General features: G+C 45.4%; 1 protein-coding gene across 1 annotated transcript in view; it reads right to left on the bottom strand.

Moving 5' to 3' along the window:
- LOC121293867 (protein shisa-6-like) overlaps positions 1–27222 on the bottom strand; it is a 521308-nt gene that overhangs the window by 447217 nt on the left and 46869 nt on the right. The window contains exon 2 of the mRNA XM_041217286.1: positions 9554–9711. Within this exon, the coding sequence (XP_041073220.1) occupies positions 9554–9711 (158 nt within the window). The remainder of the gene's footprint in view (positions 1–9553; positions 9712–27222) is intronic.

Below are 27222 nucleotides of genomic sequence, written 5' to 3'. Positions count from 1 at the left end.
TGTCCTGATGAGTGCAAGGCACATGGAAATCTGTATATGCAAGTTTCCTGAGGACACTTAAGGAAGCAGGCATGGTAAATTAGGTAAGTGGGAGCAGGAGTTTACTTAGGGATATATATATATGCCCTTGTCAGGCGGGGGCGGTAGACAGGCCCAGAAGTGGCTGTGAAACTGACTGCCGCCCGTGATTGGGCCCCAACAGTGATTTTATGCTGGTGGGCCAATTAAGGCTCGCACAGCGTGAAACGTGGTTCGTCACTGGCTGGGAAGGGCTGAGCGGGGCCACCAGATCCAATGGCGACCCACAGCCGGTATAAAGAAGGCCAAGGCCGCCCCAGAAAGGCTGCCAGGGAAGGACGTCTGGCTGCTGTTCTGACAATGCACCTGAGAGTGGCAGCAAATGCCAGGCGGGAGGGCAGGTTGGGTGGGCACCCGGCCCCCCCCGCTTTTCGGATGAGTGCCTTGCAGTCCTGCTGGAGGTGGCTGCCAGGAAGGACATCCTTGGCGCCAGAGATGGGAGGAAGAGACCACCGCACCTCACCAAGAGGGCACGGGAGGAGGTGGCAGCCCAGGTGAGCAGCCATGACGTGCTGAGGAAGGGTTAGTACCGTGTTGACATGGGTCAGGGTGCAGAAGTGTTAAGATGTGGCTGTTCCCCCATGAACCTCAGGAGTACTAGAGTCTGAGTGCCAACTGTCAATCAGTATGTAGCCAGTATGTAGAAAGCCCAACAAGGGAGGGGGCAGTTCTGGACCTAATATTCGGAAATGAGCTTGGGCAGGTGAAAAGCGTCTCAGTAGGGGAGCATTTTGGAGATAGTGACCATAATGCAGTTAGATTTAGGATAGTTATGGAAAAGGATAAGGTTGGGCCAGGAATAAAAGTTCTAAACTGGGGAAAGGCTAATTTTTCTAAGTTGAGGTATGATTTGGCCAGAGCTGGCCAAAAGAGTGAGTGCCTTGTAGTTCAAGGGCCATGAGTCAGAGGTGCCCTGTGAGGTGTTCCTCAGCTGGGGTTGGCCAGGCTGCAATGGTGCTGCAGGTAGACAGTAGGCTAATCAATGCTCTTCTGTCCTTCCAGGGGAAGACAAGCCATAACCAAGCAGAGAAGCACACGGGAGTATGAAATCATAGTTATGACGGAGACTTGGCTAAAAGAAGAACAGATTGGCAGCTCAACATTCCTAGTTATATGGTATTCAGACTAGATAGAGAGGGGGATAGAAGAGGATGGGGGAGGGTTGCAATATTGATCAAGGAATAAATTATAGCAGTGAGAAGGGATGATATCTTAGGAGGATCATCAAATTAAGCCAAATGGGTAGAAGTAAAAAACACAAAAGGGGCAAACACGCTGTTGGATGTGTACTCTAGGCCCCAAACAGTCAGGGAGAGATAGAGGATCAAATATATAATCAAATTTCAGAGACATGTAAGAATAATGGGGTAGCAATTGTCGGGGATTTTAACCACCCGATTATTAACTGGGATAGTTTTAGTGTGCAAGGTAGGCAGGGAGCAAAATTCTTAAGTTGCATCCAGGAGAACTTTTTTAGCCAGTACTTAGAAAGCCAAACAAGGGAGGGGGCAGTTTTGGACCTAATATTCTGAAATGAGCCCAGGTAGGTGAAAAGCGTATCAGTAGGGGAGCATTTTAGAAATAGTGAGCATAACTCAGATTTAGTATAGTTATGGAAAAGGATAAGGTTGGGCTAGGAATAAAAGTTCTAAACTGGGAAAGGGCTATACAATTTGGCCCAAGTGGACTAGGAGCAGCTACTTGCAGATAAAACTGTGTCAGAGCAGTGGGAGGCATTCAAGGAGGAAATAGCGAGAGTACAAGGCAAATATTTCCTGTAAGGACAAGGTGGGGGACCAAGTCTGGAAAACCCTGGATGTCAAAGGACATAAAGGTTAGGATGAAGAAAAAATAGAGATGCTTATGGCAGATACCGAGGTCACAATACGGCAGAGTCCTTATAGGAGTATAAAAAGTGGAGAGGGGAAATTAAAAATGAAATTAGGAAAACTAAGAGAGTGCATGAGAAAGCATTGCTGAGTAGAATGAAGGAAAACCCAAAGGGGTTTTTTAGATATATAAAGAGCAAGAGAATAACTAGGGAAAGAGTAAGGCCAATTAGGGACCATAGAGATAATCTTTGTGTGGAGCCAGAAGACATGGGTACAGTCCTCAATGAATATTTTGTGTCGGTCTTCATAATGGAAAAGAACGTTGCAGGTATAGACATCAGGATGGAGGACTGTGAAATATTAGAGGAAATTAACCGAGAGAGAGAGGACGTACTAGTGGGTTTAGCGGCCTTAAAAGTGAATAAATCCGCAGGCCTGGATGGGATGTATCCCAGGCTGTTGAGGGAGGCAAGGAAAGAGATATCAGGGGCCCCGGCAGTAATTTTCAAATCCTTTCTGGCCACAGGTAAGGTGCCAGAGGACTGGAGGAATGCTAACATTGTCCCACTATTAAAAAATGGAGGCAGGGGTAGACCAGGAAATTATAGGCCAGTCAGTCTAACCTTGGTGGTGAGGAAGTTCTTAGAAAGTATTCTGAGGGACCGAATATATCTGCACTTGGACGGATGTGGATTAATCAGGGATAGTCAGCATGGATTTGTTAAGGGAAGGTCATGTTTGACAAATTTGATCAAATTTTTTGAGGTGGTAACCAAGACTGTTGATGAGGGTAATGCATTTGATGTGGTCTACATGGACTTTAGCAAGGCTTTTAATAAGGTCCCTCATGGCAGACTGGTCAAGAAAGTAAGAGCCCATGGGATCCAAGGCGAAGTGGCACATTGGATCCAAAATTGGCTGAGAGGCAGGAAGCAGAGGGTAGAAGGATGTTTCTGTTTCCAGTGGGGTTCTGCAGGGCTTGGTGCTGGGGCCCTTGCTGTTTGTGGCAAATGATTTGGACTTAAACGTAGAGGGTATGATCAAGAAGTTAGTAGATGACACAAAAATTGGTAAGGTGGTAAATAGTGAGGAGGATAGCCATAAACCACAGGAAGATATCAATGGACTGGTCAGGTGGGCAGAGCAGTGGCAAATGAAATTCAACCTGGAAAAGTGTGAGGTAATGTACTTGGGGAGGGCTAACAAGGCAAGGGATTACACTATGAATGATAGGACCCTGAAAATTACTGAAGGTCAGAGGGACGTTGGTGTGCATATCCACAGGCTCCTGAAAGTAGCAGGGCAGGTAGATAAGCTGCTTAAGAAGGCATATGGGATGCTTGCCTTTATTAGCCGAGGAATAGAATAAAAGTGCAGGGAGGTTATGCTGGAACTGTATAAAATGCTAGTTAGGGCACAGCTGGAGTACTGTGTGCAGTTCTGGCTGCCACATTATAGAAAGGAGAGGGTGCAGGGGAGATTTACCAGGATGCTGTCGGATGCTGGGCTGGAGGGTATGAGCTGTGAGGAAAGATTGGATAGCCTGGGGTTGTTTTCCTTGGAGCAGCGAAGGTTGAGAGGGGACCTGATAGAGGTGTATAAGATTATGAGGGGCATTGATAGGGTGGATAGGAAAGCACTTCGTCTATCAGTAGAGGAGTCAATAACCAACGGGCATAGACTTATGTTGAGGTAGAAGGCTAAGAGGGGAGTAGAGGAGAAATATTTTCACCCAGAGGATGGTGGGAGTCTGGATCTCACTGCCCGAAAGGGTGGTTGAGTCAGAAACTCTCATAACATTTAAGAAGTATTTAGATATTCACTTGCACTGCCGAGCCTCCAGAGGTATGGGCAAAGCACTGGAAAATGGGATAGTGTAATCAGATCTTTGTTGACCAGCATTTACACGATAGGCCGAATGGCCTCCTCCTATGCTGCAGGCTTCTATGAGACTATGACGTGACATACAAGCGGAGGCCTGTCCAACCTGCTGCTGCTCTCCTGGTTCGAGCAAGGTGCTCTAGAGCTGGAGAGCCGGCACACTCCCCGTGCAACCGGGTGTGGAGAGACTGGGGGTGCAGGATGAAGGTAAGAGCGCAGTGGTGAGACTCTCGGATTGTGCAACCGTTCCAGTGCCGTCTCTTCATTAATATGAGCCTCCAACCTGGCATCCCCATTGATCATTGGACGACGATGGTACCCTGGAGATGCAGATCTCCACTGTCTCACCAGGGTGCCTGGCATGCACAGTGACTATGTGTTGACTTTAACTAATGACATGTCCTTCTTCTCCCTTTTAGGTTCACCAGCAGGCGTCCCATCTGCAGACCCCGAAGGGCCACCCCCAACACCAGAGGACCACCAGGCACCACTGTCACCTGTGTCACACCCACTCTCTGAAGTAGGCACCAGCGCACATACCAGCACCTTGGTGGGCATTAGATCAGTAGCTAGTATCTCAGTGCACATTGGTGAGGGCACTTCACCCTTGCTTGAAGTGCAGGCAGAGGCAGAGAGTGCCCAGGGGGCCGGGGGACTGCTGGGGATCAGGATGATTCTCAGTCAAAGGCTGATGATGGGCCTCTGGAACCGTTCATCAGGCAGCAGATGCTGGACGCGCAGCGAGATGTGCGGGAGGATCTGCCAGAGATTCATGAGTGTCTGTGTGCCATGGTCTCTGTGAAGGAGGAGTCCATGCAGAGCATGAGCACTGAGAGCACTGCCCCCTCCATTGAGAAAGTGGCAACTCTAATGGAGAGGCAGCCCCAGGGCCAGAATGAGGGGTTCCTGGGGTTGCACTCAGGCCTGCAAACCCTCACACAGGCACTGGGCCCAGGTGGTCAGTGCCAGTGTTGGAGGTGGATGAGACACCCAGTATCCCAGCCAGGTGCCCGTCCTTCAGTGGTGTGCTGGGAGTGACCTCACACTGGCGCACGAGCTGCCTGTCTTCTCTGCAGGCTCCTCTCAGGATGCTTCAGATGACGGTATCAGCTCCTCTGCCCTCCATCAGTGACCATTGCATCTGACAAGGCTGCAGCGACTGGGGAGATGTCAGCCATGGAACTGGCCGCTCCCACCCAGGCTCCACTGGCCAGGGGACAACTGCCAAGGTCATCAAGGCCAACAAGACAACAAGAGTGAGCCGGCTGTCTCCAAAGCCAGTGCCAGCAAGGGGGCTGCTCCTGGACATAGCACTCGCAAGCATATGTTAAAGACACCATAAGCATAAGAGGGACTGGTCATGGGTGATTTTATGTTCATTTATGTTTAATTAATGTAAACTGCTCTGGGACCTAAGACCAGGGAAGTTGATGTAAACAGTCTGTAATTTCTAAAAATTATATAAACTTTGTTTTTGTTGTCATGTCCTGACTATGTTTCACCTTTTTATTTTATTGGTGCAGGGAATGCCAATATGTAATGCTGGATGTAAGTGGCTCTGAACTTTATTGCACAGGTACTGAGTGTTCTTTTTGTTCAAATGAAAGGGTCCTTTCAGACATCCGGGATGGAGGCAGCAGCCCTGGTATGTGTTTGAAGCTGATCTTTGGCAGCCTAGCTGAAGGAGCGTTGGAACAAGGTTTCCCTGGAGGCTGCCAAGGTCTGGCTCCATGCCCTCAGCGTTCTCCTCACCGCGCTAGTCTTCTGACTCACCACTGGATTCAACATCTGTGGCCTGCTCAACTGCGTCAAGATCACCTTCCTCCAGTGGGTCCCCCCTTGCCAGTGCCAGACTGTGGAGAGCGCAGCATGCAACCACTATCAGTGACCCCCACCCTGGGGGTATTGTAGTGCTCCCCCTGGACGGTCCAGTCATCGGAAGTGCATCTTTAGAAGACCTATGGCCCTCTCTACCACTGCTCTCGTGGAGCCATGACTCGATTTGTCACACTTCCCTGCCTCTGTTCTTGGGTGGCAGTGAGGCATCTTAATCCACCTTCTCTGCCTCTGTTCTTGGGTGGCAGTGAGGCATCTTAATCCACCTTCTCTGCCTCTGTTCTTGGGTGGCAGAGAGGCATCTTAATCCACCTTTTCAATGGATAGCCCTTGTCATCCAGCAGCCATCCAACCTGTCGGGCTGGAGCACTGAAGATCCTTGGCACCTGGGAGTGTCTCAGGACGTAAAGAGTCATGGGAGCCGCCAAGGTACCTTGCACAGACTTGCAGAATCTGCATCCCTTGGTCACAGACTATCTGCACGCTCAAGGAGTGGAATCCCTCCCTGTTGATGAAGGCACTTGGCTGGTCTGCTGGCACCTTGATGGCCACATGTGTGCAGTCTATTGCACCCTGGACACGGGGGAAGCCAGCAATCGCTGCAAAGCCTCTGGCTCGCTCAGCCTGGCTGGCTTAATCCGTATGGTAAAGAATAAAGGTCAGTGCACACCTGTCACTCGCTTGGCACAACTATGGACAGCTGATTGGGAAACGCCACACAGACCCCCCACTGACCCCCGGAAAGAGCAGGAGGCATAGAGGTTGAAGGCCGCTGTGACTTCAGCGCCACATGCATGGGGTGTCCATCCACACAGTTGGAGCTGACCTCAGTCTCAATCATCTGGCAAATGGAGATCATGGTCTCCCTGGAGAGGCGGAGCCTCCTTTGGCATTGCACCTCAGACATATTGAGGTAGCTGCTTCGCCGCCCGTAAACCCTGGTAGCAGGATAGTGGCATCTTCTGCGCCCCCCTTCTGCCTTGGACTACCTGCTGGCCCCAAGCCCCTTGTGCCTGCGCCTCTCCTCCCACAGGTCCCTCCCTGGAAGCCGCATTGGGACACCCGGCCTCCTCTCCCTTCTGCCCCTCTCTTCCCCCTCGGAGGAGGTGCCTCCACCGGAGACCACAATCTCCATTACCAGGGCAAGGGAAAGCCGTCTGATACCTGGAAGCGCCCACACGGTCTGAATCCTCTGGGTACCTGGCAGACAGCGATGAGTCCTGAAATGAAACCTGGAAATGCTAAGAATGAAGCCCTGGACAGAGATGAAGCTGCCAAGTACCATTAAGCAACCAGCAGCAAACTATCTCCAAAACTGCTCAATACTCCCACTGGTAATGCTGTTGACCCTTATTATCCCGCCCATGGATGAGGTTTGAGAAAATGTTGGCTGGCCTCCTGCCCGTTTTACCCGTGCGACGAGCAGAAAATCACACCGGCAATGAAAAATCACAGGCGATTGGATTGTTAAGGGCTTTAAGTGGCCTGTTAGCTAATGGTGGGTGCTGCTCTGGCACTCCAGTGTGCCCGACAAGCAAAATATCACACAAACGTGCAATGTCGTCGGGGTCCTCACCCCCCCCCCCCCACCCCCCCACTACTGTAGTCCCTTTTGGTTTGGGCGTCCCGCGGGGTGAAAAATTCAGCCCTATGTCTGACGGAGGTCAGCGTGAGAAAGTGTGAGGTTACAAGCTTTGGATGTAAGGAAAGCAAATTCTTAATGAGTGAAATAAGAGCTATGGAGATTCAAAGGGATCCGGGTGCCCAGGTGCAAAAAGGCTATAGTTCAAGGCACCTGGAATAGGGAGGGGCGTAAGTTAAACTTTCGCACTGCATTCAGTTTTGGACACTGGAATTCAAGAAGGATATACAGGCCTTGGACAAGGTGCATCAGGGACTGGAGGGCTAGATTATTAGAAGTTGTATACTCTTGAGTTAAGAAGGTTTTGGAAGTGATTTAATTGAGACCTTAAAATGATAAAATGATTTCAAATAAATACAAGTTCCTCTGATGGGGGTGTTCAGAACAGCGGGTGATAAAAGTAGATCAAAGCCATTCACGAAGAAACCAGGACGCACTTTTTCACACAACGAGTAATAGATATATTCTCCAAAGGCTGTGGAGACTGGGTGAATTGCATTTTTCAATACTGAGATAAATAGTTTTTTTGTTAGGTCAGAAGATCCAAAGGAAATGAAGCAAACATCAGGAAATGGATTTGAGGTACAGATCACTGCCTGTAGCCCCAGCAGCAGCCACCAGCATTAAACAGATGAGGTTAGGTATGGCACAGGCCATATACAGAATAAATCTTCATCTGACATCGGCCGGGATTTTCCAGCCCTGTTGTGGGTGGGACCCACCGCAGGAGAGGCGGCCCCCCAGCCAGAAGTCCACTGACTTGCGGCGGGACCAGAAGATCCCGGCGGCTGGGGGGTGGGGGGGGGGGGGTTGGAAAATCCTGCCCATTATCTCAAACAATGCATGTTAGTTCCATCCACAGAGCGCTTACTGAGACTGTACCAGTCTCACGTTGCATTCTCCATCCCAGCTTTTTCATGTTTGCTTTTGGATCAAAACTACCAATTTGGTGATCATTTCATACAGAGTGACGGATAGTTTTGTGCCATTCACACTTCTCCAGTACCAAAAGTGGGTCAACACTCAAGAATTTCAGAGGCAGCAGAATGTGAAAAAGCTCTCATCCCAAGAGTCTAGACTGGATTTGAACTTAGATCCTCAAAGTACAAGGACAGTGCTATAACCCAATTATGTTTTTCTTGTTTTCCTTTTACTTCAGGTACTGCCTGTTTTATGTTCCCCTGGAGGTTAGAATTTAGAATTACTGGTCTGGAACATTGAGAACTGAAGACAGTTGTTAGACTGACACAGTTTTATTTTTGAAATGGGGAAAGAGAGAAAGACCTGATCACGAGGTAGCTGACATGAAGATGTATCATTGATTTTTATTTTGGAAGGTTATTGTAGAGTAGATGCAATTCGGGAATATAAATGAAATGTTGATAGTATGCCTTGTATTTTGTTAATATGAGACTTTGGCCTACAGTAAATTGTAATTACTTTGCAACTGCTAATTGCTCCTAATTAAAGATAACAAATAAGTTTAAGAACTCAACTAAGAACCCCTGATTCAATCCACCTCAAAATATTTTATTCAGTGACACCCAAAAACAATAAATTTGCAGTTAAACTGTGTCCCTCCTGTTAACTCAGGGTAGTTTTGGGTGTGCAAAGCGGGCACTGACTTGTGGAAGTCCGTTCCCAAATTGGATCTGAGATGTGCCAAAACTTCAAGACAATTTCCAGCAGGTAGCCTGAGGCTCATTTGAATTTGCACAGCATGGACAGGTGCATTTTGAAAGTAGTGAAGTGATTCATCCAAACTCCTAAAAACCTAAGAATGTCACGTTGCAGTCATTTTGTTGTGATTAAGAAAATGGACATTGCTTTCACCAAACATGAACAGACAGCTTTGGAGAACGGAGTTCTGCAAACGAGTCCAACCACACATGTCTAGTGCCCCTTTGTTGCTGGCCTCTGCAATTTCAGCAAGGTACCTCTTACAGTATAAGTCAGATCTGCCTCAGTTATCAGTTCCAAGTGATAAAACGTCAGCCTAATTAAAAATAAACTGAAAAATACCCTCACGGAGTAAGCAATATCATATTGGCAATAACTTCAAACTCAAATGTGTGTATTTGTCCAAATTTTAGTGCACTGAGGTCTGAGTTAGGCCTTAGTTTCTCTTGTCCCAAAGGCAAGAAGCTATGTGAATTACAGCTATTCATTAACCATTGCCTTGCTGAGTCACAGTGGCAGAGGCTTTGGCAGAAATCTGCTATTTCAATGATAGAAGTCACAAAACACAAGTAAGGTCTCAGTTTTGGGATGAGGTTCTGCTCACCGTGATTGCCTTTGGATGTTCGCACTGGTGTGAAATGGTTTTTCGAGGTTCTAACAGGTGAATTATCCTTGGGCGATCCATCTATTGCAGTCATATTCTCTCTCTCATAGTGCGGTACTGGAATCGGTCCCTGGTTTCGTAAAATGTCTGCCAAGGCCCTGTGAAATTTCACAGAAAAGAAAGTTTGAAACAAAGCACGGTGTGTTTACATTCACTTGCTATTAGTGTCCCAGTGTTTCTAGGTTTTTCAGAAAGAATTGCTGGGATCACTATGTAGTTGTAAGTATTAATGCTGCGATTGGGTGAAACGTCATTGTATGGCAACTGCTATAGCCACTTGAACACGTCACATTACTTACTTCCCTTACTGCAGCTTTGGCAGATATAATTCATTAAAAATGCTATGTCCACTTTAATTAACAAGTATCAGTCTGATATTTAGAAACACTGTAATGCAGTGGCAGTAATAAATAGTGATTAACTTGAAGAACAAAAACAGAAACAGAAATACCTGGAAAAACTCAGCAGGTCTGGCAGCATTGGCGGAGGAGAGCACAGTTGACGTTTCGATTTCTGTTTCTGTTTTTGTTTTGGATTTCCAGCATCCGCAGTTTTTTGCTATTAACTTGAAGATGTGGCTTCTCAAATTTTTTTTTTTTTGCAAGTATACAATTAGAGAGTGGCAATACACTGTACATAATATGCAAAGTACAATATGAATTAGGCAGTACACACTTTGACCGGTGGTGCATGATCGTGGGTGGCTTGTAGATGGTGTAAATCGGCAAACATCCAAAATAAATGTGTTCCTTAAATCAGGTCTATCAAGCCCCTGTAATCACTTTAACCATCCTAAACTTGGAAGCATGGAAAAGCTTGATCCCACTAATAAGGATTTTGTAAGAAGTCATCTTTTGGTACCAATCAGGAACCATTCCTTACTTGTTTTCCAACTTTAAAGGATTGAAACTTCCAAGTCTTTAAGCTCTGGGAAAGAGGAGATGGAAAGTTGAAGGATGGCAGTGGAGGTGTGGGGTGTGGGGGAGGGAGAACTGAGATGAGAGGGAGTATCAGAAATGGGAAAGAGAAGGGGAGAATGGGGAAAGAATGGGCTTATTAGTTGTGTATGGGGCTCACACTTACAAATAGCCACATGCAGCCTAACACCCAGAGTTCTGAAAGAGATAGCTGAAGAGATAGTGGAGGCATTAGTGGTGATCTTTCAGGAATCACTGGAGTCAGGGAGGGTCCCAGAGGACTGGTAAATCACTAATGTAACCCCCCCTGTTTAAGAAGGGAGTGAGGCAAAAGACGGGAAATTACAGGCCGATTAGCCTGACATCGGTCGTTGGTAAGATTTTAGAGTCCATTATTAAGGATGAGATTTCAGAATACTTGGAAGTGCGTGGTAAAATCGGGCAAAGTTAGCACGGTTTCATCAAGGGCAAGTCATGCCTGACAAATCTATTAGAATTCTTTGAGGAGGTAACAAGTAGGTTAGACGAAGGCGAGCCAATGGATGTTATCTACTTGGACTTCCAGAAGGCCTTTGACAAGGTGCCGCACAGGAGGCTGCTCAGTAAGATAAGAGCCCATGGTGTTAGAGGCAAGGTACTAGCATGGATAGAAGATTGGCTGTCTGGCAGGAGGCAGAGAGTGGGCATAAGGGGGTCCTTCTCAGGATGGCAGCTGGTGACTAGTGGAGTTCCGCAGGGGTCAGTGTTGGGACCACAACTTTTCACTTCATATATTAATGATCTAGATGAAGGAACTGAGGGCATCCTGGCTAAGTTTGCAGATGATACAAAGATAGGTGGAGGGACAGGTAGTATTGAGGAGGTGGGGAGGCTGCAGAAGGATTTGGACATGTTAGGAGAATGGGCAAAGAAGTGGCAGATGGAATACAACGTGGGGAAGTGTGAGGTCATGCACTTTGGTAGGAAGAATAGAGGCATAGACTATTTTCTAAATGGGGAGAGAATTCAGAAGTCTGGAGTGCAAAGGGACTTGGGAGTCCTAGTCCAGGATTCTCTTAAAGTTAACTTGCAGGTTGAGTCAGTAGTTAGGAAGGCAAATGCAATGTTGGCATTTATTTCGAGAGGACTAGAATATAAAAGCAAGGATGTGCTGCTGAGGCTTCATAAGGCTCTGGTTAGACCACATTTAGAATGTTGTGAGCAATTTTGGGCCCTGTATCTCAGGAAGGATGTGCTGGCCCTGGAGAGAGTCCAGAGGAGGTTCACGAGAATGATCCCAGGAATGAAAGGCTTAACATATGTGGAATGTTTGAGGACTCTGGGTCTATACTCGATGGAGTTTAGAAGGATGAGGGGGGATCTGATTGAAACTTACAGAATACTGAAAGGCCTGGATAGGCCCCGTATCTCAGGAAGGATGTGCTGGCCCTGGAGAGAGTCCAGAGGAGGTTCACGAGAATGATCCCAGGAATGAAAGGCTTAACATATGTGGAATGTTTGAGGACTCTGGGTCTATACTCGATGGAGTTTAGAAGGATGAGGGGGGATCTGATTGAAACTTACAGAATACTGAAAGGCCTGGATAGAGTGGACGTGGGGAAGATGTTTCCATTAGTAGGAGAGAATAGGACCCGAGGCCACAGCCTCAGAGTAAAGGGAAGACCTTTTAGAACAGAGATGAGGAGAAACTTCTTTAGCCAGAGAGTGGTGAATCTATGGAATTCATTGCCACAGAAGGCTGTGGAGGCCAGGTCATTGAGTGTTTTTAAGACCGAGATAGATAGGTTCTTGATTGGTAAAGGGATTAAAGGTTACGGGGAGAAGGCGGAAGAATGGGGTTGAGAAACTTATCAGCCATGATTGAATGGCGGAGCAGACTCGATGGGCTAAATGGCCTAATTTCTGCTCCTATGTCTTATGGTCTTATGGTCTAATTACTGCTCTGAAGACGTATACCCAGTTCACAGCTTCAGAAGGTTGGTCATCATACCTTCGCATTTATTCTAGTTACCCAGGAGAGGTTGGACGAGGAGAATGTTTCCAAAGATGTATGATGTGTGCTACCCCCTCTTCATTTGACCCCTCATGTATTTCATTTGGTTGGGTGGGTTACTGTACACTGCCTCACTGTGCTCTTTCTTTTAATAACTCTGGTGTATGTTACAGCTGAACTCTACCTTGTGTGAAAACAATTCAGGTGTGACAGTTTTGTACAAATTGTCACCTTCATTATCACTTCATGTATTTATTTTCTACTTTGAAATACTTCTTAGGTGTTCTGTCAGTTGCTCACCATGATTCCTCTTTGGCTTCTATATTCCATGAGTAAAACCAATTAAAGCAATGAATTAATTCTCTGTATCACTAGTGCTATTGTTTTAAATCTTCAGGCAACCATGTGCATACAGTCCAATTTGCACATGTGTTTATGGCTTTTTTTTATTGAATTAAGAAATGCAGTATTCCAAATCACAATAGACTTGCTTTTTATTCAAGCAGTTCAGCAGATGCTGATAACGCAGTTTTTGACGGGACACACAATCCTAAAGGGTTAGACCTCTGTTGGTTCAATAGACTTTAATATGTTTTTCTAGTTAACTGATGCAAAAAATTTACTATACATCATAAGAAAAATAATTATAAGGGTTCTGAGTAGCGTTTACTAATTGTGACTAAAAACAGCAGCTACACGCAACTTGATTTTGTTGAGGAAGTTGAACAAAACTTCACATGTCAGACTGTGTCACTTCCATTTCATGCTTTACAGAATCATTGACATCATTATCCAGTGGAACTTGCACCAGCAGGTACTGTAGGATAAATGGAGTCTATCCTTTCTTTTCTATTATTAGATGTGGGTTAAACGTCTTGCCCAACTTATACCATTATTTACAGATTCAATCTGTCTCTAGGTCAGGCTTGTCCAACCTTATTGCATGGCGGACCACATTTCAATTTTTCTCACACTCGGGTGGCTGGGGAGGTGCTGAAGAGCAAGTTTCGGAGCGATAAGGTTTGGTGCAACATTAAAGAAGCATTTCAAAAAAAGCTTCTTTATGAAAAGAAACAACATGTTGAGCAAAAATAATCACAACAATAAATTGATTATTTATTACTCATTTTTTTAAAAATTAAGATGACCATTCGAGTGTGAAAGGGTGCAATCGTCTGTGCGTCCAGCTCACTCCCAGACTGAGGGAGCTCAATTACTCATCCCCACCACTGTGAGAGTGGGTGACAGTGCCTTTTGGTGTGTGGGGTTCAGGGTGAATGAGAACACTGAGACTGCGAATGAGCCAGACACACTCTGCCCTCCGTCTCACCCCTCCATCTCTGACACACACACAAACACACACAAAAATATTCTCTCTCAGACACACGCATACATGTGTACACTCATCCTCTCAGACACACACAAAAGCGCCCACACACACGCACCCTTTCAGACACACACACCCCCTCTCTCTCAGACGCATACACACACACATATACACACACACAAAAACACCCTCCCTCTCAGACGCATGCGCACATCCTCACTCTCATACACAAACACATGCCCACACACACACCCTCTCTCTCAGACACACACCAACACGCATACTTACACCCTCTCAGACACACATGCACACACCTTCTCAGGCACACACATACCCTCTCTCTCAGACACACACACACACACACATATACATACATACACACACAGTCAAACTCACTGTCTCTCTCAGACCCACATACATGAACACTCAAAGGCTCCTTGGACAGCACCTTCAAAACCCATGACTATTACCGTCTTTAATGTCAAGGGCAGCAGATACGTGGGAACATCACCACCTGGAAGTTCCCCTCCAAGCCTCTCATCATCCTGACTTGGAAATATATCGCCGTTCCTTCACTGTCACTGGGTCAAAATCCTGGAACTCCCTCCCTAAGAGCACTGTGGGTGTACCTACATGACATGGACTGCAGTGATTCAAGAAGGCAGCTCACCACCACCTTCTCAAGGGCAACTAGGGATGGGCAATAACTGCCAGCCTAGCCAGGCAAAGCCCACATCCCTTGAATGAATAAAAATAAACACACTCATCCTCTCTCTCACACACTCACACTCTCACCCTCACTCCTCCACCCACCCTCACTCCTCCACCCACCCTCACTCCCCCACCTACCCTCACTCCCCCACCCACTCACCCACACTCACTCCCCCACTCACTCACCATCCCTCCCTCACCCACCCTATCTCATTCCCGCTCAACCACTTACCTTCACAACCAAATCAGCTGTGGGGGCATTGGGATCTGAGTGGAAGAGGGGCCTGGATTAAGGCCTGAGGCCTAGCTGCACCCGAACGTGGGTGCCCACCCAGGGAAATGCTGAGAGCTGGTTGAACTCAGCGAGGAATCAGGGAAATGCGGGGCGGGGTGGGGGGGGGGTGGTGTGTGGAGGGAGCCTGGAAAACTGTGGGAATGCAGGAGAAACCAGGAGAACTGAATGGACGCAGGATGAACCAGGTGAATGAGTCCTGAGCTGGGGAATGCAGGGAGAATTGGGGAAGAGTGGCTGGAGCTGGGCCAAAGCACTATAAGCATGGTAAGCTGAGGCCCCGTGCACTCCAGAGTTGCCAGTGTTCCTCCAATCAGAACCTGGTTCTCTTCCATGTTTGCTGCTGATAGGTTCAATAGTGAACCTAACACCCAGAATGGAAAAACAGTAAAAATGGGGGAATAAAAGTACTGGTCCGGACTACTTTTTTCCCCTTCGGGCAGCAGCAAATGCAGGGGAGGACAGGCTGTGATTGGTGGAGCACAAATCTTCAAACTCACTGACCCGTCCTACTGGCATTTTCAACAAACACTCTGGGGGCAAAGAAGGAGGGGCTTCGCGGGCCACAGGTTGGACAAGCCTGCGTTAGATTATTTCATTTTAACCTACCTAGAGCATTATTGATGTAATACACTAGATGTGTATTTTCTGTCTGGTCAAATTGTTTTTATCTCTCTAGTAAATGAGCAGATCTCTGCTTGTATATTGACTTAACCTCTTGCACTAAACCAATTCCCTTAAAGGGCTCTCAGTTGTCTGATGGCATCCTGCCGGGTGCATGTATGTGCTTTCTCCTTTCTACCTGTGCAAAAGGAACACTGCTCATTCCATCTTTATTACAGGTGAGTAGATGATATTCCAGATTGCTATTCCTTTATTTCTCCCATAATTTTTCTATCAACTGGCATTGGGCACATTTCTCAATTCCAGCAGTAAATTCTGGTTATTCATAAGGTTCTTGATCCCCGGCTCAGATTTTTCATTCCCAGCTATGAACTTCAAGTTCAGTTTTACAGGCACTTGACATAATGGTATCGTTTTAACAAATTGGTATTATTCCTCATCAGTGAGAGTTTTCTGTATCTCTCCTCACCTTTAACTCATTGACCAGATGAACAGAGCAAGAGTTGATCAACCTGTCTTCAGGAGGTTCGCATCCTGGAGCTGCTCCAATACATTGACTAGATTTTTCTTGGTTTGTAGTTCTCTCTGGATGGAGAATTATCTACTCTGGTTTACTAGTTTCATCCCTATTAAGTAGTTGCCCTCACTCAGACTAAGTTGGCTCACATGGACAAATATGGGTTAATTAGGGAAATCCAGCATGGATTTGTTAAGGGAAAATCGAGTTTAACTAACTTGCTGAAGTTTTTTTGAAGAGGTAACGGAGAGGGTTGATGAGGGCAATGCTGTTGATAGGGTGCACATGGACTTCTGAAAGACATTTGATACACTGCCACACAATAGACTTGTGAACAAAGTTATAACTTATGGAATAAAAAGGACAGCAGCAACATGAATACAACACTGGTTTAGTGACAGGAGACAGAGAATAGTGGTTAATGGATGTTTATCGGGCTGGAGGAAGGTTTGTAGTAGAGTTCCCCAGGGGTCAGTGTTGGGACCCGTGCTTTCTCCAATATATATTAACAATGTAGACTTTGGTGTACAGGAACAATTTCAAAATTTGTGGATGATACGAAACTTGGAAGCAACTGTGAGGAGGAACTAGACAAGTTGGTGGAATGGACAAAAAAGTTTCAGATGAAGTTCAAGGTGCAGAAATGTTAAGTGATTGATTTTGGTAGGAAGAACATGGAGAGACAATATAAAATAAAGGATATACCTCTGAAGTGGGTGCAGGAGCAGAGGGACCTGGGTATTTATGTACAAAAGTCATTGAAGGTGGCGGGAAACTTTGACAATGCAGTTAATAAAGCTTACATTATCTTAGGCTTCTGCTTGTCTCCCATCCCTGTCAAACCCTCCCATTTCCATATTTGATATTCTTCTGACTGGGAGAAGGAGAATTCTCTCTCATCCTTCCTTTCAAGTTGTCAAGATTTGGTGGGATCTCACATTGACATGTTCTCTCACATGAAAGGCGCTATATAAATGTCTTCCTTCCTTTTCTCTCTTGTTTCCTTTTGTAATTGCTTCCTATGTTCATAGACACATGGTTGACTTTATGAGAATGATAACAGGGTTTCAGCCTCAGCTTCCCCTCCTGGGAAAAGCAATGATTGCTTCAGGAGGAAAGTGAGTGTTTTCTTATGATCTCCAACAGAAGTGGTCTTTAGTTCATTAAGCAACCAAGAGAAATAGAGAAGTTGGCTGACGCAATGACTTTTGAGTTTGGAAAATGTTTTTTTTTGTTAATGCAATGGTGGGTCATTTTTCTCACTTATATTACCAGACAGAAATTTGCAATGTTTCTCATCTTATCATTTGTTAGTCATTAGACATTGCAAACTTCCTTGTGCTCTCAACTGAGCTGAATTCCCTCAGTTGACATTGGCAATGAGCTAAAAGCTATTGAAAGGTGCACTATGCTGTCAATGGATCTGTTGTTCTTGGAACCACTTTATTTTGCCTCTTTCTCTCTTCAACAATTTGTGTTGAAAGTGGACATTTATTCTAGATACGTTGCTGAGTGGTATCTGTTCCATCTCATTGGCAGTTACTATAATTTTACAGTCTTACTGTCAGCTCCTATTCATTTAACAGTTACTGTGAAGCATATAGGTTAAGGTAAACAGAATCTTGCAACGCATCTTGCTGTCAGTACTCCATCTCCCCTATATCCACTTCTCTGTCAGGCTGTGATACCTTAAAACTGCCTGAATCACCCCTTTCTGCAACTCATATTGGTTTCTCTCGCTTGTTAAGTCAAATACAATGACCCAGATCTTCCAGTCTCCTGATGGTCAGACCCCAGTGGACATGCACTGAGGGACCCTTCAACAGTCCCAATGCAAGGACCCCGGGAAGTTTCCAATGCGCAATTGTTCAGTTCTCCGGAAGTCTCCGATAAAGTTGGCAACTCCGAATTAGAGTTAGGGACTTTGGGCAGTTCCGGCTCACTTATCAGAATTGTTATCCAGGAAATGTTCGAAAAAAAACATATCTAACTGCTGAGTAGCTATACAACTGAAACTTTGACTCTGCAACCCCCCCTCCCACCCCCCTCCCCCCGACTCTCCGACACCCCCGACCCTCTGAATCCCCTTGAAACTCCAACTCATCCCCGGCCCTCTGTCTCCCTCCAGCCCTCTGACCCTCCTGACCCTTGAACCACCCTCAGCCCTCCGACCCTCCTGATCCTTCAACCATCTTGACACGCCAACATTCCCAACCCTCCAGCTCCCCCCTTAGTCTCCCACTCTGACTCCCCCATGACCCTCCAACATCATCCCGACCCAACCTGACCCAACCTCACCGCCCTACCACCCTACACAGCTGGCACCCTAACCACCCTACCATCCAGCCACTGTACCCAGCCTGAGACCTACCCACTCTACCTACCCTACCCTCTTGCCACATACCAGCCTGCCACTCTACCCATTCTGCCACCCACCACACTACCCACCCTGCACACTTGCCTCGCACACTCACTCACTAGCATGCTGAAAAGCTACTTAAATGTCCCATATCTCTTTAGTGTTAGTGAATGAAAGCTTACCAAAATACAGCAGCTAGTGCCATAAAAAGGGAGCTGTGGCTTGGCTTTCCCTGATGATCCTGCACTATGGAAAAAAAACTTTGAGGACAGGTGCTCTCCACATTTCTGTAGAGGCCCAGTGCGCAAGTCCGTGCCAGAAAAGACAGCGCTACAGCACTGTGTAAAAAAATAGGAGCAGAGTGGAAATCCTACAATGACTGCCACTCCTCGGAGGATTCAAGCCAATGCGACCTCACCTATCCAGGCTTTAACCGTGTTTAAGATTGGTTTTGATATGATGGCGATTTGCAATTATATTTAAAAAAATGTCACTGCATCTTCAAAGATTTAAATCCCCCCTCCCAACCCCACATCACACTTTCTTTATCATCAGTACGTTTGTGCTACCCCATTCTTGGTTGTTTAAATGATTGTAAGTATAGTTCTTCTCAAAAAATAAAACTGCGTAGAGTTGTTAATTTCTCTTACCTCACACTTTATGATGGCAAACCCATTCATATTCAGTATAGTACACAAAGACCTTCGATCTCAAGATTTAGGGAGATCACATTATCACGCTCGGCTACAAGAGACCTGAATGGTAGGATAGACAATAAATGTCACTGGGCTTCACCTCAACATGTTTTAAGAGGATTAAATCTAAGTGCTGAGATATTTTCTCAGAATAGGCCCTGGGAGTTGAATATGTGTAGCAGAGTGGAAGAACTATGGAGTTATTTCATGAAGGTGAATCTGAGCTCAGTGAACCAAGGTGTACTCTTGCAATGCAGAGTTATCAAGCTTAAAGCCGCTCCTGCCTAATTGAACGGGACTACCGAGCAACTCAGTGAAGAAAGTGCCTTGTGAATCTTTTATCTCAGCCTCCTCCCGGGGTCCCAAGCATCAAACATGTTAGTCTTCATCCAATTCGATTCACTCCATTTGATATCAAGAAATGGCTGAAAGCACTGGATACAGCAAAAGCTATGGACTATGATAATATCTTGGCTCTGGCACTGAATTCTTGTGCTCCAGAACTAGCCACATCCCTAGCCAACCAGTTCCAGTAAAGCTCCAACACTGACATCTACCCGACAAAGTGGAAAATTGCCCATGTATGTCCTGTCCATAATAAGCAGGTCAAATCCAACCCGGCTAATTAACGTCCCATCGGTCTACTCTCAATCATCAGCAAAGCAATGGAAGGTGTCATTTACAGTGCAATCAAACGACACTTACTCAGCAACAAGCTGCTCACTGACACTCAGGTTGGGTTTCACCAAGACCATTCAGCTCCTGACCTCATGACAGCCATGGACAAAAGAGTTGAACTCAAGAGATGAAGTGAGAATGACTGCCCTTGACATCAAGGTAGCATTCAACTGAGTGTGGTATCAATGAGCCCTAGCAAAATTGAAGTCAATATAAATCTAAGGGAAAAACATCACTGGCTAGGGTCATACCTAGCACAAAACATGATGATTGTGGTTGTTGGAGGCCCACCTTCTTATCCATAGGAGATCCTCAGGCTAGTGTCCTAGTCACAATTATCTTCAGCTACTTTATCAATGGTCTTCCCAAAATCATAAGGTCAGAAGTGGGGATGGTTGCTGATGATTGCACAATTTTCAGTACCATCTGTGACTCTTCAGACACTGAAGCAGTCCTTGTCCATATGCAGTGTTGGCCTGGTAAGTGGCAAATAGCATTCGAGCCACACTAATGCCAAGCAATGACCATCACCAACAAAAAAGAATCCAACCATCTCCCCTTGACACTCAAAAGCATTGCTCTCAGTGAATCCCCCATCATCAACATCCTGGGGGTTACTATTGACCAGGGGATTAATTGGACCAACCATATAAATAATCTGGCTATAGGAACAGGTCAGGGATTAGGAATTCTGCTCTGTAACAGCTGACTCCTCCAAGTCTCTCCGCCATCTAAAAGGCACAAGTCAGGAGTGCGATGGAATGCTCTCCATTTGCCCGGATGAGTGCAGCTCCAACAACACTCAAGCAGCTCAACACCATCCAGGACAAAGTAGCCACTTGATCGATACCCCATCCACCACTATCAGCATTCACTCCTTCTGCCACCAGCGCACAGTGGCAAAATTGTGTGCCTCTACTTAATGTAATACAGCAACTCACCAAGTCTCCTTTAACAGCACCTTCCAAACTCATAGTCTTTACCACCTAGAAGGACAAAGACAGCTGCTCCTGGGAATATTATACACCTGAAAGTTCCCCTGCAAATCACACACCATCCTGACTGGGGACTATATTGATATTCCTTCACTGTCGCTGGGTCAAAATCCTGGAACTGCCTCCCTAACAGCACTGTAGGTGTACCTACATCACACAGACTGCAGAGGCTTAAGAAGGCAGCTCACCACCAGCTTTTCAAGGGTCATTTGGGATGTTGACCTTGCCGGAGTTGCTCACATCCCATGAATGAACAAAAAAGACTTTTAAGGCTGTGAAGGAAAATGGCACAGCATTAAGACAAATTCCAGAAGGGATGGTTAAGATATAAAAAGCGCAACAAAATGAAAAATTCTAAACTGAGCATGGCAAGAGACAGGGAGGTTAATAATAAAGTCTTTTTGTCATATTATAAGAAATGAAGGTGGAATGGGTGAGTGAAATTAGATTCAGGTGAGGTCACAGCAACTGATGCAATGCAGGCAACAAAAATGTTAAGTAAACTTTTTGTTTCAGTCCTTACCAATGAGGGGACGGTTACTGTGGGCAGGAGTTTTAGATTGGCAGGCGCCCACGATCGGTGGGCCAGGGAGCAGACGGGGAAGGCACCCCGGCCGTGATTTCATGCTGGCTGGCTGATTAACGGCTATCCACTGTGAAACGCGCACTGAAAGGCTCAGTAATGCCAGGGTGGGGGCAGTGAGAGGACGAGCGCTGAAGTCAGCGTGAGTGCAGGTGGAAAACTCCCTGAAGGCAGAGAGCTGCCCCAGGGAGCTGAAGACCTTAAATGCAATAAAAGCAGATTTTAAAATCTGGAAAAAAATGCCCACGCATCAGACTCAGCCACCTGAATGTATACGAGATGAAAATTCTGCCCATACATTATTATTTTTTTTAATTTGATAACGGAAGCCTCATCCTGCCCGAGGATGAGGTTTCCTGAAAAATGCAAAGGCTGCCTGGTCTCTTCGCCCACCCACCAGCCGTAACGTTGAACGGGCAATGAGAAATCTCCGTTAATTACAACTTTAGTGGCCTTAATAGGCCTCTTAATTGTTGGCGGGTGCACTTCCGACTCGCGCATGCACCCACTGACTGAAATATCGAGCAAGTGCGCAATGATGTCAGGACACTCACCCGACATCATCACCTGCAGTTTCACGCCGAGCCAAAAATTCTGCCCTGTACCTGACCTGGAAAGAGAACAAGATGGTGTTGCACATATTGTAGGGCGCCATATTAGATATTAATGGGTTAGCTCTAATTGTCTAATGTGCTAATCATATACTGTGTGCATCATGACAGGATGCAGTGCCCTTTAGGGAGGGAAATCTGCCATCCTTACCTGGTCTGGCCTACATATGACTCCAGACCCCACAGTAATATGGTTGAATCTTAACTGCCCTCTGAAATGGCCTAACAAGCCATTCAGTTCAAGGGCAATTAGGGATGGGCAACAAATGCTGGCTTTGCCAGGGACACTCACATCCCATGAAGGCATAAAGAAAAAAAAATGCAACGTCACATGATTCGGTCTCTCATACAGCCTCGTAGAAGATGTAAGCTGGGACAGTAAGATATGTTCCAATAGGGTTCCTGGTTCATTTATCCCTGCAGACTCACAGGCTAGAATTTTCCAGCCCCCTGCCACCCTCCCACCCCGGTGAAACATTGAAATTTCCTTTTACGTTGGCAGCACGGGAAGATCCCACCGGCATGAGGGACTTGAAAATTCCAGCTATTAAGTATTTTGTATCAGTCTAACAATAACAAGAATATTGTACTGCGGAGGTAAGTTACACATTACTTCGGCATGGTTGCTGAACAGCTGTACAACTTGAAGGTCAATAAATCTCAGGGGCTGGATAAGATGCATCTGAAGATCCTTGAGGAAATCTGGGAGTTAATTGCAGGAACTCTGGCAGAAATCTTCCAGAAATCACTGAATATTGGAGGATAGCCCAGGGGCTGGAGAAAGGTACATGTTACTCTTTTTTTTAAAGCACCAAAAATGATACTGGAAGCTACAACCCAGTGAGTTTGACATCATTGTGGGTAAATGTGAAGCACGTTGCCCATGCCTAAATTTGCAATCACATTGAAAGTGGTAAACGTCAAAGCTGAGTGAAATAAGTTGCAGGAGGACCTGAGTATATATTTGGAAGGACCGGTGAATTTCATTGTAGCGGAATGCAAGGTGCTTCACATTGGAACAAAATGACCAGGAAAGGATTGATACTAAAATGGAATGAAAATATATGTGAGGAAAATTAAAGCAATCCAGAGACCTTCATTGACAAATTGAAGCTATCGGAACAATACTGGGGAACAACAAACAAAGTAAATAAGGAATGTATTGAAAGGTCAGTATTGAGCTCAAACAGTAAAGATGCTTCTACTTTCTAATTCAGTGGTGCCTTCTCACTTAAAATACAAAGCACCATTCCGGTTGCAATCGTACAAAATAAATATTGAAGCTCTTGAAAGGACGCGGAAGAGAGCAACAAGAATTGGAGGGGGATGATTGGAAAGATCGAATTAGGAGGGGAATTATGCAAATTAGGCATGTTCTCACTGGAAAACAAGATTGAAAGACGATATGGTTGCTGTTTTTAGGAATCAAAAGGAACTTGATGGTGTCGACCATGACAAGCTCTTTTATGTTTCCAGAACAGGAGATGTGGCCTATGCTTGAAGAGGGGCAAATTCAAAGCTAATCTTTGGAAACATTTCAGCAAGCGAGTGATAAATCTGTGGAACAGATTCCCTCGGCAGATGGTGGAAGCAGATAGTAATGATTCATTTAAATTCAAATAAGATCGATTCCTTTTAGAAAGCAATGCAATAATACAGTAATTGAGTGGTTTGAGACATGACATTTGGCAAATGTAGTATATGTGGGAAGAACAGGTGACTCTGAACCTATGGGTTACAAGTTCTTTGTCAGTGGGGTTTCTTCACCTCATGTCTAGTTCTGTTGTAGACTAATTGATAGAGATTGCTTGTCATAATTAGTTAATAACTCCATTATCATCATGTAATCTGATTATTAGGGTGATGAAAGATAAACGAAATGGATCGAAAACAGGAAATGCTGGAAAAGCTCAGCCCTCAAACCCTTCTTCGGGTCATAGGGACTTGAAACATCAACTTTGTTTTAATCTCTCTCCACAGATGCTGTCAGACCTGCTGAGTCATTTCAGCATTTTCAGTTTTTTGTTTCAGATTTCCAGCATCTGCGGTATTTTTCTTTTATCTTAGAACAAAATGGATTGTGGTCTTTCTCCATAAGAACATAAGAAGTAGGAGAGACCTCGTGGCTCCTCAAGCCAGCCAATAAGATCATGGCTGATCAACTATCTCAGCTACACCTTCCCGCATTATCCCCATATCCATCGATTCCCTTAGTATCCAAAAATTCTTGCCCTTTTCTTGAACAATACTCAACAACTGAGTATCTGCATCTCTCCTCGGTAGAGTATTCCAAAGATTCACAACCATGGGGGTGAGCATGATGTAGTGGTAACGTCACTGGACTAATAATCCAGGGGCCCAGGCTAATGCTCTGGGGACATGGATTCAAATCCCACCATGACAGTTAGTGGAATTTAAATTCAATTAATAAAATCTGGAATTAAAAAAGCTAGTCTCAATAATGGTGACCATGACAATTATCAGTGATTGCTGTAAAAACCCATCTGGTTCACTAATCCCCTTTAGAGAAGGAAACTTAGCTGGCCTGCATGTGACTTTGGATCGACAGCAATGTAGCTGACTTCTAACTGCCCCCAGCAAGTCACACAGCTCAAGGGATGGGCAACAGATACTGATCTTGCCAGCAATGCCCACATTCCATGAAAGAATAATCAAAAACTTGAGTCAATAAACCTCTCCTCATCGCAGTCCTAAATGGCCAACCCCTTATTCCGAGACTGTGACCAACCCAAACCCCCACCCCTCCCCTTGCTCTAGGCTCTCCAGCATGAGCAAAAATCCTTCCAGCGTCTACTGTGTCAAGCCTTTGAAACATTTTATATATTTCAATGAGATCACATCTCATACTTCTAAACTGCAGGGAATATAGGCCAGGCCTGCTCAATCTCGCCTCAGAGGGCAATTCCCTTATCCCAGAAATCAGTATTTGTTGATGTCCTTCTAAGGCAAGCATATCCTTCCTTGTAGTTGCTAGGTAGTACAGACCATCAGCATTGCTGGAAAAAAGGAGAGATGCTGTTGAAGCTTTTCATCTTGCACTCATCAGGACAGATTCGTAAGAATACCAAATCACAAAAGGAACAACAATTTATACTGCATGAGAAGAGAATGCTGATTGGTTGGCAAGTGGATTCTGATTGGTAGAGGCATTGCCTTGGAGAATGCACCGGGGAACAGTCAACTGCCAAGCTTTCATTTAACTTCAAATCTGGCAAATTGAGTCTGATTGGTCAAGACATTGTCATAGTTCATTCCTTGAGGCAAGCAAAGCATAAGGAGGCCAAAATTGCACATAGTACCCCAGGGCTGGAATCTTCAGGTCGGTGTGCGCGGGCGGGCCCCATTCTCCGATGTGAAAAATGACACACAGTGACATCACCGCGTGTCATTCAGATCTTCAGTTCGGTGGGAACGCACCAGAGTCAGCTGCATGCCCGCCGAACTGTCAAAGGCCTAATAAGGCCAATTAAATAACAATTTAAATAATTAACATAGCTGCCCTTCCAACCTTAATGTTGCTGGGCAGGCGAAGAGTCCAGGCGGCCTTCGCATTTATCATGAAGCCTCATCCACGGGCGGGATGAGGTTTCATGAAGGTTTTTAAACTTCAGTAAAAATTTTTAATAAAATTCATAGATATGTCCCAGCCCTCACAGGGAGCGCTCAGCACTTCCTGGTGCGTGTCATGCTGGGTGGGCCTTAATTGGCCCGCCCACATAAAATAGCGGCGCACACCTGATCGTGGGCGGTGGTTGGCTGTGTGCCTGCTCCTGCCCAACTCCCCGACGGGGAGAAGATTCTCCCCCAGGTGTGGTCTCCCCAAGGACCTATACAATTGCAATAAGAGTTCTTTACTCTTATACTCCAATCCCTTTGTAATAAAGGCTTGCTTACCATTTGCCTTCCTAATTGTTTGCTAGGACTGCATGTTAACTTTCAATGCTTTGCGTACAAGCTCACCCTAATTCCTCTATCTCACCATTTCAAAAAATATTCTGCTTTTCTAATTTTGCTATCAAAGTGAAGAACATCATATTTCTCCACATTTCATTGAATCTGAAGGTTCTTGCCTTCTCACTTTAACCAGTCTAAACCCTTTTCTATCTTTTATCCCCCTCATTGCCTACTTTCCCACCATACTTTGCATCATCAGCAAAGCTGGATACATTACACCTGGCCCCTCCTCCCATGTCATTCATATAGATTTAACTAGCTAAGACCCTGGTACTAACCCCTGTGGTAAGGCACAAGCCATGGCCTGCCAACCTGAAAATGTCCTGTTTATCTCTACTCTGTTTTCTGTCCATTAACCAATCCCCAATCCATGCTAATGTATTGTACCAAACCCATGAGGGCCTAATTTTGTGCAATAAGTGCTTGTGCGGTACCTTGTTGAATGCTTTATAAAAATCCAAATACATCCGCTCATTCCCCTTTATCTACCCTGCTAGTTACAACCTCCAAAAACTCTATCAGGCTTGTCAAACATGATTTCCCTTCCATAAATGCATGTTGACTCCGTCCAATCATATTACAATTTTCTAAATGCCCTTCTATCACGTCCCTAATGATAAATTCGAACATTTTCCCAATTACTGATGTCGGGATTGTCAGCAATCCGATGTTATGTATGGAAGGTAACTGCTGCTGAAGTACTCAGCACTATTACAGCCAAAAGGAAGTCAGAATTACTGGTGAGCCATTTACTCGTCTACTACAGAAGATCAACAGATCAGCAAAATGGATGCATAAAATGTACACTGAAAATTCATTACAATCTATGCCACAAATGAATAATTATGTTATTTTGTGAGCCCAAAGTATATTGGTCAGTGGGGATATGCAAGCCTCTAAATATTGTACATTAGTAAAATAAGAGCCTTTACTGAAATGAAAAATCAGAGTACCCATGAGGCACTGGGATCGCTGTTTTGCCATAACAATTATTAATGAACTTGAATCTTGCTGAAAAAAGCTTTTTGTCTTGCACTCATCAGGACAAATTCAAGAATGCCAAATTTCAAAAGCTCACAACAACTTGTGCTACAGAAGAAAAGGGTGCTGTTTGATTAGCAAGTTGACTCTGATTGGCCAAGCCACTGTCATGGAGAAAGCAATGGGGAGCTCTGGGCTTCCTGATCTCTGGGATAAGTCAAAACAGGTGTAGGGCTTTACTAAAGTGATATACTTTCATACACGGACCTATTCTATGCAAACTAAAAGAATCTGTTCAAGCCTTGTGCCACGTGAGGGATGATTTCAGGGAAGCTGACAGGTAAAATACAC

This window comes from Carcharodon carcharias, chromosome 22 (assembly GCF_017639515.1).
Source record: "Carcharodon carcharias isolate sCarCar2 chromosome 22, sCarCar2.pri, whole genome shotgun sequence".
Classification (NCBI taxonomy): Eukaryota; Metazoa; Chordata; class Chondrichthyes; order Lamniformes; family Lamnidae; genus Carcharodon; species Carcharodon carcharias.
The sequence above is the reverse complement of the archived record's forward strand: the minus strand, read 5'-3'. Positions and strand labels throughout refer to the sequence as shown.